The 20,068-nt window shown below is 33.7% G+C and overlaps 1 protein-coding gene across 3 annotated transcripts in view; it reads left to right on the top strand.

Moving 5' to 3' along the window:
- SLF1 (SMC5-SMC6 complex localization factor 1) overlaps positions 1-10,028 on the top strand; it is an 84,312-nt gene extending 74,284 nt beyond the window's left edge. For all 3 annotated transcript variants that reach the window (XM_072791273.1, XM_072791282.1, XM_072791292.1), the window contains 6 exons: positions 661-806; positions 2,006-2,169; positions 2,950-3,083; positions 5,004-5,096; positions 5,505-5,687; positions 9,035-10,028. In XM_072791273.1, coding sequence (XP_072647374.1) covers positions 661-806; positions 2,006-2,169; positions 2,950-3,083; positions 5,004-5,096; positions 5,505-5,687; positions 9,035-9,516 — 1,202 coding nt within the window. In that variant the 3' untranslated portion in view covers positions 9,517-10,028. The remainder of the gene's footprint in view (positions 1-660; positions 807-2,005; positions 2,170-2,949; positions 3,084-5,003; positions 5,097-5,504; positions 5,688-9,034) is intronic.
- Positions 10,029-20,068: the final 10,040 nt, after the last annotated feature.

Here is a 20,068-nt window from a genome sequence, read left to right as displayed (position 1 = left end):
TGTTGGAAAACGAGGTTTTTGGAAGTAGAGATTGGAGGCTGTTGGTGTTTTTTTTTTGGTTCCGTCATTTAAAATTATAGTTCCCTCCCCCCATATCCTATAATGGAGTGGGTACAAACTTCTAAGGAAGTCCTTGTATGTTCTCTTGTCTTACATTTTCCTTTTCTTTACATTTATTTCTCTGGAGTGATAGGATTCATGGATGTTGTCAAGGGAAGGGGTCTAATGTCTTTCTTCCTGTCAGCTCAAATTAAATAACATTCATGTCCATTAAAAAAAACAGGTACTGGTTTGCCAAAGGCACAACCCTATTATAGGAAAAGATCCTTAACATTAATCAGAAAAGATAGTGATAAAACCCCATACCTATCTATTTATATATCATCTCACTATTCATCTGTGTATATACCTAATTTCAAGATCTTTATTTAAAATAATAAAAAGTAATGATAGTTTCAAATATGAGAATATATGCCATAAAAAAATTTCTTGAAAGGCAAGGAGTAGTATTTGGTTTTTGTGGTTTAAAATTATATGGATAACTCTTACTGGTGTAGGAATCATCATTAGAATGAATAAAACCCATGCAGAAAATATTCTATAGACAGAACTTTTATAGGGTATAGCAATAACTAGACTTACTTCTCTTGTTTTGTACAGACTTTACTTCACAGGAATTAGAGATTTTCATTTGTTCCTTTTCCTCCTCCTGGCTTCAAATGTTTGTTGCAGAGGCCGTCTTTAAAAAGTTGTGTTTACAGAGTTCCATCAGTATTTCTTCTGAGCCACTCTCTCTTCAGAAAATGGTAAGACCACTCTGTCCTAGTTCTTCTAATTGCCAAGAAGTGAGTTCATAAGTTCCATTTTATTTTTTAATTTTTTTATAAGTTCCATTTTAAATTGTCTTTTGTTATTTCTAATAGTTGGACAGAACTTGTTAATCTTAAATCTTTCAAATTTACTTAAATCTATGTAAACTTTCAAATCTATTTAAGAGTGGGTATTTTTCAGCCTCAAAAATGAAGTGTGATGAGTGATAGAAATTTTAATTACTTGAGAGTAATTAAAGGTTGATGACAGAAAAATAATACAAAAACCTTTGTTTCTTTATCATTTGTCCCAGCACATAAGATAATTATTTTGGAAAAACCTCGATCCAAAAGAATTTTGTGTAGTATTTAAAAAGCAAAATTTGTCAATGATGCCAAAGGTTGTTCCTTTTTATTTTATATATACACCTATATAAGCTGCATTTGATTCAAGGTTTTCCAGTTTTGTCTTGGCTTTTTCTTTCTTTTTTTTAGATTTTATTTATTTATTCACGTATGACACAGGGAGAGGCAGACATTAGCAGAGGGAGAAGCAGGCTCCCTGTGGGGAGCCTGATCTGGACTCGATCCCAGGACCACAGGTCCTACTGGGGTCACTCCCTGAGCCAAAGGCAGAACCTGAGTCACCCAGTCGACCCTATCTTGGCTATCTTTAGTTAATATCTACTGTCGTCAGTATTTCTTCAACAAATAAGAAATATGCTAGTTTATTGGTCAGATTGGACAAATACTGTTTTGCAGTAATCCTTATCCTTAACGACTTTTGCTCTTCTTATTCCACTTATTCCAGACCTGTCTGTCAAAGGAAGGCATTACCAAAATGGAAATGACAAAATACCGTTTGTACATAAACCATAAATATTTAAAATATGCAAATGAACCATAACAACTTGGGCATTAGACTAATCCAAATGAGAACTTTGTTAAAAGAGTATCAAAAGTGAATTTGAAAAAATAATTATTTCAAGAAGATATTTTTCGTTTTGCGTCTGTCATGTTAATGACGTAGAACTAGAAGCTTTCTTTAACATGTTCAAATGAGAAAGGATAACAGCCATAGTGATAAAACCAAGATCATATAACTAAACGTAATGGTAAATGAATTTGGTAATTTCTTTTGACTGCTTTCCAGGTCTTTATAGTTGAGAAAGCAATATAATATTATTTTGCAACAGGTGTATTCCTATTTGCCAGCTCTGGGGAAGACTGGTGTGCATGGGACTGGAAAGATGCAGATACCAAAGAAAACGGGACAGCGGCCTTGCCTTGAATCTCAGAGAGCCTTATTAATGCTAAATGGTACAAAACAGAAACAAGTTGAAGGGCTGCCAGAGTTACCGTAAGTGATGCTTATATAGCAACTTTTTTTTTTTTTTAATATAGCCCTTTTTCAGACAAATTCCTTAAACTTTATCCTTACCTATATTGTTGTCTGAATATATAATTCAAACTGAAAAGTGAGTTTGAGATGTATAGGTACATACATATGATCAACACCATTGCTTTCTTTAATTCAAGGTACATATTTTCTTTGGATTAAGATCAAGTGCTTTTCAAAAGAAAATGCAACTGTTTTTTCAAAATCTTTAATACTATTTTTGCCTGTTTTTAAAATTATTATTTGTATATACTAAAGATTGGATTTCAAAATCCATAGGCACATAAGATACTCTGAATTGTTAGAGTAGCTTACCCCACACGCGAGACCTTTTCTAAAAGTATGCTCTAAAAAATTCATAAAACCTTAAAATGTTTTTAGGAAGAATCGGATCAGAATATGAAAATAAGAATGGGGAGCAGGAGCCTGCATTTGGATCTTAGCATTTTGCTGTTTTCTCTTTGCCAAATGTAGTTTACTTGGTCTCTTCCTCTACATGACATTCCATATTCATAAACTTTTCAGTGGGCAGTTGGGGGTATGAGGTTAATAAAAATGAATGCATAAAAATTTGTTACTGCACATTCAAAATAAATATAAAAACAAGCAGTAAATATTTGAATGAATAAGGGGGTTTAAATGAACAGGAGGCTAGATTTTTAAAAGTACTCACTATGTAATGTACACTGCCATGCCTTGGTGAAAAACAAGCTTTCATTTTTTTTCTTACTTTATTTTCAGAGAGCTGAACCTTGCTAAATGTTCCTCATCGTTAAAAAGATTGAAAAAGAAATCAGAAGGAGAATTATCATGTTCCAAGGAGAATTGCCCCTCTTTAGTTACAAAGATGAATTTTCACAAGACTAATCTAAAAGGTATTCCAAGTATCTAAATTAATTCATGCTAGGAACTTCTCATGGTTGTAGTCCGTATTTGCAAATTGTATACACTGGCCCCGATGAATCCTTGAACTTGACTATGTCCAGAAAATACCTTCTTGGGTAGCATATTATTTTTTGAACGGTCATGTGTGCAAAGAAAGTGATTGTTTAATACCCAGTAAATAGAATATTCCTCCCCTTCCTTTCTCCCCCTCCTCTTCAGATATTAGTTCATATTGAGCTCATTCCAGACTTGCCCGCCTTACTTTTCTATTCCACCTCAACCTGTGCAGCTTGGGATTAGAGTCTTTTGATTTGAAAGTATAATTCAGTCTTCATCTCTTTCAGTCCTAGACATTTTGTGAACAAAGAATGAGGAGTAGGCTATGTTACATAGCTGTGTTAAGCATATGGACTCTTTTCTCCCAGGCATTGAGCCCAGACTATGAAATGTGTTTGGCTTTTGGTTCTAACTATACTGGAACCTAAGTACCTAAAGGATGGAGTAACAAGAATAGTGCTGTAATAATTCACTTCTGCACTTCTTTTACTTAGTGACCTCTTAACTCACAAATATAAGTTAACCTTCCAAGAGTCTATACTTGGCTATAAGAAAATTGCTGAGTCTCTTGTTAATGAGCTGTATTGTGCTTTTAATACAAAAATTATCATTAGGACACTAATGTAAGTAGTAAGAGTGAAGCTCTTAAAATCTTTCAACATGATAAAACTTCATAATTGCATTTGATAAATTCAAAATAGCTGCCCATTTAGCTCAAAATGTGAAAAATGTATTAAAGTAGAACTCTGATATTAACCACACAATGTCCTTTTTTTTCTTTGTTTATTGTGTCAGAAGTAAAATGAATATGAATGACTTTAGTCTGAACAGCAGAGGGAACTGGGAGGGAGGAAGAGAACTGAGAAATAGTAGAGAAAAAACTTCAAAAGCTTTTCCTTGCATGTAAAAGAAATGTTTTGGTAGAAGTTACAGAGATAATCTATAAAATTGAACGCTGTAAAAATGTGCTACTTAGTATTTTATAGCAAGAAAGTTTGATTTGGTATTTCATTTGTTTTCTAAGCAATTGCTTATTATAAGTTTTTTTTTTTAAATTCCCTTTACATCAAATTATCACTTACATCTTATTAATCTTGGTTACAACAGAGATAGATATAAACCCTTTTAGCTAGCAGGCACTAATTGCATCCCTTGTAGAAAAACTTTACCATTTCATTTGTCACTCTTATTCAGCTTTAAATGGTACTAGGGTTTTTTTTTTCGTGTGTGTGTGTGTGTGTGTGTGTGTGTGTTTATATTAAGATTCCCCCATTTCTCCTTCTCTGTGCTGCTGTAGCCAAGCCAGACAGCCTATTGAGAAGCAGCAAACCATCTGTTAATGGATTTGAAGTTCTGAATTATACTTGAGTGTGTAGAGGCACTCGTGCTTAGCCAGAAACATTCATTTGAATTAAGCTATAAATGCTGTATAAAAAAGAGCCATACATTTAACGTAGGTTCATGAATAAATTTAAGAGAGGGCAATTGCACTCTAAACTTTTATTGCTGCAAAACCCAGTATTTTTGGTGTTCTCTGATCATTTGGGGCTTTTATAGCAGGGTTGAAGCTTTAAACCTTGAACTAGGGGGAGACAATGCCTGTATTAAACCTTTTGCAGTAGAATTTTCATTGCTGAATTGCTGATAGAACAGAAGCTCTATGGATTGGTGGGTATCCCTCCCCCCTCTTTTTTTTTTTTTTTTAATGCAAGAGATGTTTAAACCAGTCAAAAGGAAAACTCAATAAATAATTTTCTGGCATGTGGCCAGATCTCCTAGTTCATGCCCTTTGATTATTTTCTTTAGTTGATATCTTGTCTTCTCTGGAATAATCTATTAATTTTTTATGGCAGGAGAAACAGCCCTCCATAGAGCTTGCATAAATAACCAAGTGGAGAAATTGATTCTTCTTCTCTCTTTGCCAGGAATAGACATCAATGTTAAAGGTAAGTTCTACATTTTTGTAGTCTGATCCAGTGTCTTAATATTTGTGGCATTAAATAGTTTTGTGTCAACATTAAGAAAAATCATTTAAGTATATTTATCTAGCATAGCTTTCAAATATTACCAGTCGCAAAACCAAGAAATTCATCATATATTGATTTATAACTAATAGTGCAGAAACACTTTTGTCCATATTTTGATAGATCTCAAAATCAATATTTTTCAGCTGTTTTAATTTATTTTTCTTACAATTAGAAATAAGACTGTGCCTTAGGCATTTTTATCAAGACACGCTATTTCTGTATGAAGCACCTAGAAAGTCACACTGTTAAAGGAAGCAGAATATTGATACTTTACTACCAAAAGTCCTACTTTTGCTGTTTTAAAACTTGCCTTGATTTCTAATTTAGACAATGCTGGCTGGACGCCTTTGCATGAAGCCTGTAACTATGGCAACACAGTGTGTGTCCAGGAAATTTTGCAACGTTGTCCAGAGGTAGATCTGCTCACTCAAGTGGACGGGGTGACTCCTTTGCATGATGCACTGTCAAACGGACATGTAGAAATTGGCAAGCTGCTACTACAGCATGGGGGTGAGTGCATTTATGCTAAACGGGATTTGATAAATTATCCAGCTTTTTGATGAATTCCCTCAAAGGTAGATAGCATTTTTTGTTTAAGATCTATGAGGAGAAATGCCTTTATTTCATATTAGTGAAAAAGATAAAAAGTCTCCTAGAATGAAAGCACCTTTTATTTAATAGGGATACCTTTTCATAATATGTAAATATTTATTTTTATTAATTATAAAGCCTATTTAGGTTTTGTGTATTTAGGTTTGTGTATTTTGGATTGAGTGTGTTACGGTTTTAAATATTAGTACTTTTACTTAAAATGTGTAATGTCTTTGTGAACCAGCCATTTCTGAAAGCTTATTAATAAATGAATGTAAGTGTTCCATTGTGGTTACTTGGGTTTTCCATTCTTGTTTCATTTCTTGTATGTAACAGCTAACTCGATTAATCTTTTTTTTTAATGAATTATTTCTTTACAGACTATGAAAAAAAAAAGATATCCTGGAATACCTTTTCTTCATTCACATTTTACAGTCAATTAAGTTACAGTGGGAAGAATTTTTTCAAATGGTGATAACTGTTATGCAGAGATTTTGAGATGGAGATAACTTTAGCTTAATATTCATCTGATGCTTTTTTTGATTTTTGATCTCTGCATTTCAGAAAGCACCCCACCCCCCTCTTCAGTGACATTCTTCTTATATGTAAACTGAATAATATAAATGTTATGTTAATTTTTTCTGATAAGCTGATTTGTGTTTTTAAAAGAGAAACAAAGGAAAAGTGATGACTAGCTTATAATGCAGAAATAAAAATTTGTGTAAATTTTCTGTTACTTTTATTTGTGCTGATTTTAACTTGAAATTAAAATTTTTTTTCTATAATTAAAGCTGTTTCATTCTGCATAAACATAAAATGCATATTTTCTTTAGATGTTCCCCCTCCCCCTCCTGTGTGTATGTGTATATACATACATATACATATATACGTGTGTGTGTGTGTGTGTGTGTGTGTGTGTGTGTGTGTGTGTGTCTGTGTATGTGGTTGTACAGCTTGGAAGTTTAAGCAATTTGGTTATTTATAGTCTTCTCCTGCCCCCTAAAGGCCTTAGTGTGTCTGTTTTACTGACACCATTTCATAATCAGTATATTTTTCAGTTCTTCCACTTTTTGAATATTCTATGTTTACTAAACCATGATGTTCTGTCTCCTAAGTGTTTTATTTTTCTGCTCAATCATGTATGTGACATTCGAAGCCCATATTTGGCCTTACTTCAAATGATCTAAGCAATATAAGAGCCATTATTGTATTAAGTCCAACTCTTTAGAAAGAGAATGGGATTATATTGATCAAAGTGAATTTTTCTATGGCTCTTGGTGAAGAATAGTATATGTATGAGTTCATTGCATTAGAGAAGCAACACCTACCTGTAGTTGATTTTATTGAGGTCCCTTGGCAGTTGTGCAGACTTACCTTTGCCTTACTCATATTCTGAGTTTGGACCTGTCAAATGGTTTAATACCATCATTATAGTAACTATATCATCCCTTCTTTGTGAATTAGTCTTGAAACAAGTAATTTCAGAAGTTTATTTATGTCTCTAGAACCTTTGCTTACTTTTGGTATCTTGTCCATAATTTTGTTGTTGGTTTTTAAGAAGGGTCACTTGGCGCAATTTTTTGAAATGTAATGAAAAGAGGGCAGCCCGGTGGCTCAGCGGTTGAGCACCGCCTTTGGCCCAGGGCATGATCCTGGAGACCCAGGATCAAGTCCCATGTTGGGCTCCCTGCATGGAGCCTGCTTCTCCTTCTGCCTGTGTTTCTGCCTCTCTCTCTCTCTCTCTCTCTCTCTCTCTCTGTCTCTCATGAATGAATGAATGACTGAATGAATGAATAAATAAATAAATAAATAAATAAATAAATAAATAAATAAATAAATAAAATCTTTAAAAAAAATACAATGAAAAGAGAGCATTAATTTTTGTTTAGAATTTTCTTTTTTCCATAAAATTAAATAACATATTATTAGTGGTTGGTCATTTATATTAAATACAAATTATAAACTAGGCCATTATGTATATTTCATCAGATATATCATTAGGAATTTTTAACTATGATGTGTTCTCTGACAGTATGCTCTTATCTTGTATGTAGGTTCTTATTACTTCTTTTAGTTGTAAAACCTTACATCTCTGATGTTTTTTGTTTTTTTTTTTAAAGATTTTATTTATTTATTCATGATAGTCACAGAGAGAGAGAGGCAGAGACACAGGCAGAGGGAGAAGCAGGCCCCATGCAGGGAGCCCGACGTGGGATTCGATCCCGGGTCTCCAGGATCACGCCCTGGGCCAAAGGCAGGCACTAAACCACTGCGCCACCCAGGGATCCCACATCTCTGATGTTTTAATGGCAGAGTGCATAAATAATAACAGTACTTGGCAGACAGAGGGACACAAAGTACTCAGTGCTGTGTGACCAAATACTGAGTCATTGTTGTTCCCCTCTCCACCTCCCATATTATCCTTGATTGCCTAGGGGGATAAACTCTTCAGTGTTTGCTAAGTAGATTTATAGGTCTAGGTAGGACAGAAAGATGAAATCTGGCTTTTGACTCAAAGTAGTTAACACTTAATTTTTTGTGAATCAGTTACCTATACTAAAAATTGAACATAAGCAAGGATAATTGAATAGTGTGATCTGTGTCTGTGCAAGGTTTTTACGGTCTTTGCTCTGTGCAGTCACCTATTAGCAGTGGAAGGAAGTAGTACTTTTTTCCTCTTGGTGAAATTATAAGATAACTTTAGAATCTTACACAGATTGAAGAAGAACATATTTTGTTAATATCTTCTGTGAACACTGAAATTCTCATTTCAAGATGACAACTTTTGAAGTTTTATATGCTTTTTAAAAATCCGTAATTAGGGATGCCTGGGTGGCTCAGTGGTTGAGCATCTGCCTTCAGCTCAGGGCGTGCTCCCAAAGTCCTGGGATTGAGTCCCGTATCGGGCTCCTTGCATGGAGCCTGCTTCTCCTTCTGCCTGTGTCTCTGCCTCTCTCTCTCTCTGTGTCTCTCATGAATAATAAAATCTTTAATATTAATTAATTAAATTTGTAATTATATGTATTCTTTATTGAACTAAGGCATGTGCTTTAGGCAAATCTAACTAGACATTGACTAGAATTTGGGGGGTTTTTAATGCACCTTTATTAGACAGTCAATATGTATGACCAGTTAATTTTGTCAACGTGAATTAGTACAAAACGTGATTGTAAACAGAATCCTATGCTTTGGGAAAATGCAGAGAAAACAACTGTAAGCTACCAAAATAAAAATGTTTTAACATTGTGCATTTTCTTTTTTCACAGGCCCAGTGCTTTTACAGCAGAGAAACTCTAAGGGAGAATTGCCCTTGGATTATGTGGTATCATCTCAAATCAAGGAAGAACTATTTGCTATTACAAAAATAGAAGATACAGTGGAGAACTTTCATGCCCAAGCAGAGAAACATTTTTACCACCAGCAACTTGAATTCGGCTCATTTTTACTTAGTAGGATGTTGCTAAATTTTTGTTCAATTTTTGATTTATCTTCAGAGTTCCTCTTAGCTTTCAAAGGGTTAACTCACCTAAATGAGCTGCTTGTGGCTTGTAAGAATTATAAGGAAACTACCAGTGCTCATGCTGACTGGTTATTGGATCTCTATGCTAGAAATATAAAGACATTGCAGACGCTTCCAAATATTCTTAAGGAACTGCCTGAGAATTTAAAAGTGTGCCCTGGAGTGCACACTGAGGCCTTATTGGTGACATTGGAAATGATGTGTCGTTCAGTCACAGAGTTTTCATGATGATTCCAAAAAATAAGAGTCAACTTTCTAAACATACTTCTGGCTTGCTTTGTCATTTCTTATGGACTTCATAGTTTATTGATAAATATTTGATTTATTTATTGACAGAATTTGCAGCTTTGCTAAATTTCAAAAGCACTTAAAGAACTTCTGAAAACCCATAATGTATAGGCATTATCTTTTTCCTTGTTGTAGAATTTGATTCAAAAAGAGTTTCATTTGGTATACACTACTTTCATTAATCTTTATTATTTCTTGATCTGAAAGTGGTATTTATTTATATTGTACATGTAAAACATTTTAATTTAAATTTTTTTTTTTTTTTTTTCAAATCAAAATGTTCTCTCCTCTATTCCAGGGATTTTAGGTCTTAGAATCATGGCAAGGATATTCATGCAAATGTGCACCTATAAGCATGTAGCTCCCTGTTTATTCTCTGTAGGCTCTTGGACTAAAATACTCATTTTAGTTTTGTGTGTTTGTAAAATAAACATTTCTAAAATTTACAATAATACTCTCTTGGTTTTTAAATGAAGTGAATGTGCCAAGTTTGACAGTTTGATCCCTTGATCTACTTTCACAGTTTGTGTACAAAGTTTATTTCTACTCCATGTAACCACTGTTCTGTAAGTGAAAACATACTGGTGCATAGTAAGTCTTGCCAAATATTAAGATTATAAGCGGTAACTAAGTAATAGATTTGAGATTATCTAAAATCTTAATGTGTAGTATGAATTTACGTTTCAATTTGCAGTTTTTTTCCTAACATCAATTTATCGTAAAACTAAAAGAAAGGGTGTGGATAATAACCACTTTTGAAATTGGAGTTGCTTTCCTAGTGGGAATAAGTTACATTGTGGTACAGCTGGAAAAGAAACATTAAAACTTCCATTTAGCTTTTATGTAACTAAAGTGATGATCTCACAGCAATTAATCTGCTAAAGAAGCACACTTTAGTTTTATCTTGGAAATAGATCTTTTAACAAGATACAAATTCTGAGTGTTTTATTACTGGGTTTATAATCTAAACTGAAAACTGTTACATTAGTATATCAGTTCTGAATAAAAATCAAGGGTTTTTTTTCCTATATTTTTAAGTCAGTAATTTTTTACACATACTATAAGAAATATTAGTTGTGTCTAGTTAGCCTTCAAATGTGAAATCCTATAAAGTCTCATTAATATTTACTCAATCTAAAAATATATATATATATATATTTACTCAATCTGCCAGACTATTAGAGAAGCCGTGTGACGTAGCAGAGACTGAGGAACATTAAAATGCTCAGATTTAGTAAAGTGTTTCCTAACATGATAAGAACATTTTTATTCCAAATAGCCACTTTATTACTTCACTTGTGAAAGCATCTGGAATAATGTTTACTTAGTAAACTAACACAAACTTAACATAGTTTTGACATTTAGCAGGCATAGTTACAAATGCCTAATTTATTATCTACATTATAAGGCAGGTTCCTTTTTTCGAGCTTTTGCTTTCTCACCTGTCAAGTGGAAATAACACCAGGTATTATCTGTGTCATGATAGAATTGTTAGCCTATCACCTTATATGCTACTTAATAATTGCTGCTGCTTTTCTAATTCTTACCTCCTTTTTATAGTTACTACAAATTACCTAAGCAAGTTAATAATTGCCCAAGTTGGTAACAGTTCTAAGTTAATAAGGTAACCAACATCATGAATTAGGGTTTTATAGTGCTAAGAAAAAGTGGTTTTCTGAATTAAATGTTCTTAAGAAATATTTATTTAGTTGCAAGTAGAATTAATGTTTCATAGCTTCTATCAGCCAACTTCTACAACTCATGATAATACGATGTTTTAAACACTAAAACTTATACAAAAGGACCACTTGGCAAACAGATTACTATGTTCTATGTCCTAGTTAACAATACCAATATATTTATGTGAATTTAGACAAACGTATATGAATTTAAACCTTCAATGAGAAACTTCTAATATTATTGCTTAACTTTTATTTTAGAAAATATAATAATTACTTCAGCTAGAGGAAAGAGAAATATTAATAAATAAAATCCATAGGCTTTTTGAGTCCTGGCTTTTAGTTGTAAATGGCTCAGAGGTCCAGCAACCTAAGGCAAGGCTGAGGTATGCTATTCTTCTTGTACTTTGCTAGATTTCACATAGTCCAATAAATTTGTTTAAAAAAAATATATCAAGGCCCTTATTTCAAATGTAAATGAACCCTGGAATAAGATTTCTGAGCTGTTATGATGCAGCTTTCCCTATATGTAATCCCTACAAAATATTTGGAATATGAAAGAGTTTAGAATGTTTACTGGCAGCTCCTTAGAAAGGGTCTTTTTGAAGTTAGAATTTTCTACCTTGTTATTAATTGCCCTATGCAGAATAAAGTGGTTCACTTAATATACATTTTTCTGTCATTTCCTTAACTCTAGGATGACTAGGAAAACATTTATCCTTGTATAAATCAAATGTGAAACCAGTGTTTTTGTTTTGTTCTGTTTTTTGTTTTTTTCCAGTGTTTTTGTTGCTTCTTGAACACCTACTATATTCCACACAATCTGCTTAACAGGGGCTGACTACAATAAAAGAAAAAGCTTACAGTCTAGGAGGTAAATTAGGTTGAAATATTGTTACTTTTGCGTTCTATATAGGCTGTTGAAAAAATTTTCAGTTTTGTGTGTTTCTAAAGTTAATAGTAATAATTGGTTTTCTTAGTTTTTAAATGTGAATTACACAGATCTGATAGTTAAGTCCTTTGATCATTATGATTTTAGCAATTCTCTTTTAGAGTGAGTAGAATGTGGGGGGGGGGTGCTTTTGCAATCTTAGCGAACTAATACACATTCCCAGGTAAATACAAATGCATTAATGCTAGGATACTTTATATAAATGCCAAGAAACATTTGCCATTTTTGTCTATGCTGTTACAGAAAGTTAAATGAATACCTTCACATGAAACACCATTGCTGGAATGTGCAATCCATATGCCTTTTACACACCTTTCCAGTTAAGTTATGAACTTGATGAGAACCTGTCACTGTTGCTCCTGAAGCAGTAGGAAAGGGTCATCTTTGAGTGACATGAGGCACTCTTTCCCTCAGGCATTTTTCACGTAGCTTCCACGCCAATCGCACCTCCTGCTGACGTGGAGCTTGCAAAGTTCTGAATGATAATTGTTTTTATAACAAATGTGGATTGAGTTAGAAAGGTCAGCTATGGCATTATTGGAATTAGGCTGTGCCTGGTGTTGTCAAAACTGCAGACATCAGTTCCATGGAAACACAGAATAGTTAACTCTTTCTTGTAAATCAAATTATGTTATCAAAAAATTCACTTTGTAGGTTGAAATGAATTGTGGTGGGAGGATATACTCTGACAATTGTTTGCCCTGGTACAGAATTAGAAACTATTAGACCAAATATAGAGAGAAAAGGGTGTGGTATTGTTTTTGCTTGGTTCCAAAGCATCCATCTTTCAAAGTATTGCAAATTTTACTAAAAGAAGACCTTTTCAGATGAAACCAGCAAAAGATAATTTTAACATCATTGATCGCTAGATTTTTTTTTCCTCTAGTAAATGCTAGTCTTCAAATTGTGCTTTCCAGTTTATGAAAGCCTCAGGCAACAAAGACTTATAAACATGAATTTATGTGAATTGTTGGGGAAAAATATGTTAAATTACTTGAAAAAGAGGCTTCTTAACATTTTCCAATCACAAATCCAAATGATTAGCTTTTTATCACAGGGGAGTCTGCTATTTGGGAGTACTTTTCATGTTAAAAGCAAAATTATAATTTGTATACTTGAGGTACGAATATTTTCCAATATCTTATATATTTGTAAGATATTACATGTTTATAAGGTTTACATAATTATTATAGGCCTTTTTTGTAAGTGTAGATATGTAGTTTTGTTATGAATACACTTAAACTATGTTAAAAAAACTAAACTATAATTCTTAGTACTAAGTGCAAGTGATTTTTTTTATAATGTTTTTGTACTGTTGAATATACATCTACTTTTTTCTTTTTAAAACAAATATAATAAACTTTTCTGGGTTTTTTAACTACTTGCTGAATTAAGATTCAACAGTATTAAATCAGCAAAGTAACCAGTAATTGTTACAAAAACAATACTCCTCATAAGTATATATTATTATTTATATATGTAATTTATAATATGTAACATTACCCTTAACACAGACCAAAAATATAAAAGTTCCTTATTTAAATATTCATAATTAGCTGTCTCTAATAGAATTGAAACAAACATTTCCTCCAATTTTTTTTTTTATTATGGCCCCCAAATCTTTTTTGAATGGTAAATCCAGATTTGGTAAATCTAATCTCCTTCCTCTCAAAAGCATCTGAATTGGAGTAAATGAACGTTTATGCATAATGGGTGTTAAACACTAATAGAGAATGGCTAACTGCTCTTTGGAACATAGGATTTAGTTCTAGAGAAGAAAGGTAGTTTTTTAAAAATTTGCTGAGCAATTCCAGCAAGTAAATTGCACTGAACATAAAATCTGGAATCCAGCTTTGAATTTACACCTATTATACTATCATTTATCTTAATAGTAGATGAACTAAAATTTCCAAGGATTCTCCATTTTTCTGTCCTCAAAATGAAATAAATAGGTTGAAAAAATCATTAATCTTAAAGTGGTGACAGATAAAAAGAACTTAGTTTGTTGTCAGGACTTCTCAACTTAAAGGTTAGGTCAGCAATGGTTTATGTCATGACACTGATAAATTTTTCTAATGACCAGAATGGTTTGATTTATAATAGTTTTGTTTTTGTTTTTGTTTTAACAATATGTATCCTTGGTATCTGACCTCATCCTAAAGATGCATTTCTGTTTTGCATTGTTTCCTTTTTAATACATAGAGATGAAATTACAGAGCAGTAAGTAATACTCGGTAAAATTAAAATAAGGAATTTAAAGAGCTCTTCGTGAAAGCTTACAAGCAGAATTGTAAAGATTAAAACTGGGCAAATGGTTGAGAGGGGAAATGGTTAGGAGTCATTCTGGTTTAAAGAATCAAGAGGGTAATTAATAGATTGAAAAATTAATAAAGGTATAAAACCAGACAATAGGGATATAGGCAGATTTCCTAATCTGAGGAATAAACTAATCTGTCTTTGAAAATTTTAGGGATGCCTGGGTGGCTCAGCGGTTGAGCATCTACATTTGGCCCAGGACATGATCCTGGGGTCCTGGGATTGAGTCCGGCATCAGACTCCCCATATGGAGCCTGCTTCTCCCTCTGCCTGTGTCTCTGCCTCTCTCCCTCTTTCTCTCTTTGTCTCTCTGTCTTTCTCAGTGTCTCTCATGAGTAAATAAATGAAATCTTAATTTTATTTTATCTTAATTATATTTTATCTTAATTTTCTTAAATGAAGAAAAATTTTAAATAATGTTCAGTAAACCAAAGGGTTGAGATAATTGTTTTAGGGAAGGTTGTTTTAGTTGAAACTCAGTCAAAAATAAAAGAGAAATATGCCAGTTTTACTGGTAGTAGCAGAAATATAGACTATGGGACAAGTAATATTCAGCCCTTTCCTCAAGGTTAGGCAAATCTACTTTCTTTCCCTGTGACTTAATTCCCTTACTTCTCCTCTCAAACTACATTTAAGTTCAAGTCATGTTATTGAAGGAAATGGGCTCAGGGAGAGTTTGAGAGCCATTTAGAAAAGTAGTCAGACTGGCTTTCTCAAAGCCATTTTTCTTGACTAATTCTAGTTCTTTTTAAAAAATAAGATGTCCTTAAAAATTTAGGTAAAATTACATAAGGGGAAAGATTATAAGCAAATATGTTGCTAATAGTGGTTATATTTATGATAGAATTTCGAATATTTTCTGTACTTCTCCAAGTTTCTCTGTAACATGATTTATATTTAAAATGCCAATAACTCATGTATTTTTGAAGATTTTTGAAAGTAATTACCCTAATGTAAATGAGAATGAAGTCTTGAAATTTTTCTAAAGCTCTTATTTTTTAAATATAAAGTACATTTTTTTTTAAAATGCCATTTCTCTTCAGGGAACAATATAATTAAACATAGCACCATCTAACGCGGATCTCAAAAAATATATATACCCACACTAGATGCCCATCCTTTGAGAGTGCATCTGGCTCATCATTTTACTGGCAGGCTTCATCAGTCTTTTTTTTAAGTGGCTTCCAGGTAGTGTGTCACCCTGTTGGTTGGCATCATTAATCTAATCTAGGAAGACTCTTAAATTCCTAAAAATTAAACTTTCTCATGTAATTACCATGTGGAGTCATGAGAACATAGCATTACTATTGGCCTTTTCTGATTTTAGAAGTATTTAAGAAAAAAAAAAAACTTGAAGAATCTGGTGGGTTGTTTGGGGTTTTTTGTTGTTGTGTTTTTTGTTTTTTTCCAGATTTAACACCAAAAAAGCAGAATGCTCAAATTGAATGAAGGCTACATTTATCTATTATTTGAAGGGAGGTTATACTGTGTTACTGAGAATTTTTTCTTGTATCATCACAGACCTGGAAAAAATTCACTTTTTACTATCAATTTTATTATTTACAACAATAATGCAGATACTGGCAGCCAGCTGTTCACTGAGAGAATTCTGATTGAAAGTGCCTTGTCACTGTTCTCCACAGCATATTATTTTGCACCTTTTGTGTGAAAGCGAGGAAAATGGTTTCTTGTAAGGTACTGTTTTAAGTAGTAAAATTCAAAATAGACTATTTTAATTATTTTATTATTTTATATCAACTCATTGGATACCTGTAACGTAACCTACCGTGCACTGGGGAATACCACATTAATGTGTTTTGGGAGGGGACCTGCTTGTCAGAGTTGTCACAGTCACGGGGGATCATGGGTTCTGTGTATTAACATCATAGAGCGAGCGACAAGAATGGTATGTACCTACTGTCCCACCCCACAAGAGTTAGTGTGCCTGACTTTGGTTATCAAATGCTAGATGTTTTGTGATAACAGCCCCCCCAAAAAAAGTTTTTCTGTTTTATCTAAAAATGCATTTTTGTAAGTTTTTTTAATGTTCAGCAACTTCAAACTAATAAAATGGACCACCACATTGATCTATTTTAAAGCCACTTCTTCATACATACAAAGTATTTGACTTTTCCCAGTGGGTTCCCTTGTGCTTCAAAGACCCTGTTGTAGTTTGCTGGTTCTCTGTATTAACAGAATTTGCTGTGTAAGAGTTCCAGATCTAAGGTAAGGGGTCAGAATACCATTGTGTAAGATTGGGTCAGAATTTGGGGTAGTTACCTCCCATGTTATACAACAAAGTCAACAAAAACACAAACGTTTATCCCTCTCTGTATAATAGAAAATAGACACTTAAGTCTTGATGAAAATTTTTAAGAGTTTATTAATTCTCGACAGCAATAAACTGTTTTCCATGACTTCAGTATTGTAGGTTACACACAGATTTTGGCTTGTAATTGTCATAATCACTGCTGTACAAAGGGAAGAATGTTTTGAGGGAATGATTTAGAGTATAGTTGTAAGGTTTCCAGTTCCCTGGATGGCTTTATTAAAAGATTTCTGAACTTGGGACAAATGATGGTTATTTCCTTCCTCTCAGCTCCCTTACGTAGTCCAGCTGTCTCTGTAATTACTCTTGACTGTTGTCTCAGGTGGGTCTCCTGTAATCAAGAGGCATTGAAGAGTGGTTGGGGCTGGGTCTGCATCTTTCTGTGTGCAGTGTTTCCCCTAAACTTGTTACTATTTGAATTCTAGCGAAATAAAATGTTGCCTCAAGTTGCCTTATGCCATTGCTAAGATTCTCTTTGACAGGAAGTGGAACTGAGCCTATAGTACCATCTTGCCATGGCAGCAACAAGCCAGATCCCAGGATCTCTGATACATTCTTCCTGAGAAAATAAGAGGTGATTTGCAGATTCCTTCTTTGACTCAGGTTGGTCACTCCTTTTCTCTTGAAGGAACACTGAAAAATCTGCAGCAGGGGAGAATTAGGCTGCATTTTTACTTTTGCTACAAACTGAGAAAACTTTGGCATAGCTACTCACCTATTTCTATTCTTAATACAAATAAAGCTTTCAGCTTAATATAGTAATGCTATTAATTGCAAAGAGCAGAACAGCAGTGCCGTTACTTTTTTTTTTTAAATGAAGTTGTATAATTGTTCAGTCACGTGGAGATACAGCCATCATACAAATAAAAAACGTGTCTGCAAAAATACAGCTTGTGCATTTGAGGGACCACTTTGTTATTAATTTAAAATGTGAAGAAAGGACTATCATAAAATTGAAACTCATTTGAGACCATTTATGTGTTTAATTGTTGGAATTTTTTTGGTTCTCAGCACAAATGCCCTTGGGAAAGTGCGTATATAATCATTAACTTCCAGCAAACACTGGTGTTAGTTCCTGCAGCATGTGACCACTTTGGACATTTAATGTTTGGCGGGGGGGGGGGGGAGGGGGTTGCACAGTATTCTTACATAATGAGACATTTTCTTTGGTGTTTCTTAAAATCTCAAAGACTCAGCTGATACAGCTTTTACAATGTGACTGCCACTGTACAAATGTAGAAACTGAGGCATTAGAGCTAATATCTTCACTACACAAAAGAAAGTCTTATGTTTTTTCTCTCAGTGAGTTACACAAGTCATCCCAGAAAAGAGAAGTATAATTGAAAAGGAATGACACTATTCTAAGTATTCATTACATTTTTTTTTTTTTAAGATTTTATTTATTTATCATGGTGGGTGCGCAGAGACACAAGCAGGCTCCATGCAGGGAACCCAATGTGTGACTCAATCCCGGGTCTCCAGGATCAGGCCCTGGGCCAAAGGTGGCACTAAACCACTGAGCCACCCCGGCTGCCTGTATTCATTACATTTTTTATGTGGTTTTAATTCATACTTCACTGAACAATTAGAAAAGCCTGATTCTAGATACTCTAATCAAACAAATGAATTGGCATACATACACATACTCACACTTGACATTTAAAGCCCCAGAATTTAAATAAGCATTACTTTAATAATACCTGAAACTTCTGTAAGTAGTGTAATGGTGGATCTCTTTACTTGTATTTCTGGAACATCAACTGCCTAATATGCATTTTTTTATTTGTTTTTAATGCTGAGACCCAAACTCAGAAATAAATATTGGGGTACATTTAACAAGTGTATAAACTAAGGCCTCTGAGTATGACTAGTTAAAATTTTTGTTTTAAAAAAAGATTTTATTTGTTCATGAGAGACCCAGAGAAAGGCAGAGACACCAGCAGAAGGAGAAGCAGGCTCCATGCAGGGAGCCCAACATGGGACTCGATCCTGGGTCTCCAGGATTATACCCTGGGCTGAAGGCAGCACTAAACCGCTGAGCCCCCCAAGCTGCCCTGAGTATGACTAGTTAATACAAAATTAGATCATTGACAGCATTATAGACATTTGGATATTAAGATCAAAATGGAAAAATACGTTGCCTATTCCTTGGATAAGAGACAGATTACAGAATTTTCTTCACTTTTTTTTTTCAATTCTCAATACTTTATTTTCACTTTTAAATATAGAATAAAATTCTATAAAAGATACTTTCAGAAACCTATCAATTAAGTTTTGTTTTTAGTCTCCTTTAGCTCCGGATTGGATTTGCATATACTGTCACTGGTTGTTGGACCATTGCCTCTGACAGGGTAAGTCATAAAATAGTAATAGGTATTCAATAAATGTATCACAAAGGAAAGTCATTTTTTAAAAAAATCGTTCAATTTGGGGTCCTGGCTGGTTCATTTGGTGGAGCATGAGACTCGTGATCTCAGGGTTGTGAGTTTAAGCCCCACTTTGGGTGTGGAGATTACTTAAAATCCTGAAAAAAAAATATTCAGATTATCCTAGTATATAGTATGGTTCAAATATAATCTGGAATCCCTATAGCATCTGTCAGTTTGAATCTGTGGAACAGTACCAAAATGAGCAAGTATTCTTTAAATGAAAAAAAAGTTTAACATGCATTTCTTAGGAATTACCACAATTAATAGCAATAATAGTACTTTGCCATGTGAATGACCTTTAGTGAATTTACTCACCAAAAAACACTGAGGAATATATTTAATAGTTGACAAGATTACTGGATTTAGCAGTCTCACCCCTATTGGGAGTGACATTTGAAATACGTGGAAACCTCAAAACTAAATCAAGTTAAACAGCTTTCAAAAGGCAAAACTGTACCTATGTGAGAGGGGGAAAGAAATAGTTAAAATTTTATTAGACACAGTTTTTCAGTCTGTGAATGTGGTGGTCTTGAAAGCAATGAAGATGCCTCTGAATATCCTTTCATGCCTCAAGATAGTTCTTACTCTTATGTCAACTTCATTGCATGCTCACTCCTTCGAAGGTGGGTAGTGAGTTTCATACAATGGTCAAGGTTTTAGGGAAGGCCTTATTTGCCCAAACCAAACTAAGTTTCATTTATAAGAATATGCAAACAATCCTCCAGCACTCACAACCAACCACCAAAAAGAGAGAGAGAGAGAAGCAAAGAAAAAGGAGTACTGAGTA

The sequence above is a fragment of the Canis lupus genome, chromosome 2 (genome assembly GCF_048164855.1).
Source record: "Canis lupus baileyi chromosome 2, mCanLup2.hap1, whole genome shotgun sequence".
Taxonomy (NCBI): Eukaryota; Metazoa; Chordata; class Mammalia; order Carnivora; family Canidae; genus Canis; species Canis lupus.
The sequence above is the reverse complement of the archived record's forward strand: the minus strand, read 5'-3'. Positions and strand labels throughout refer to the sequence as shown.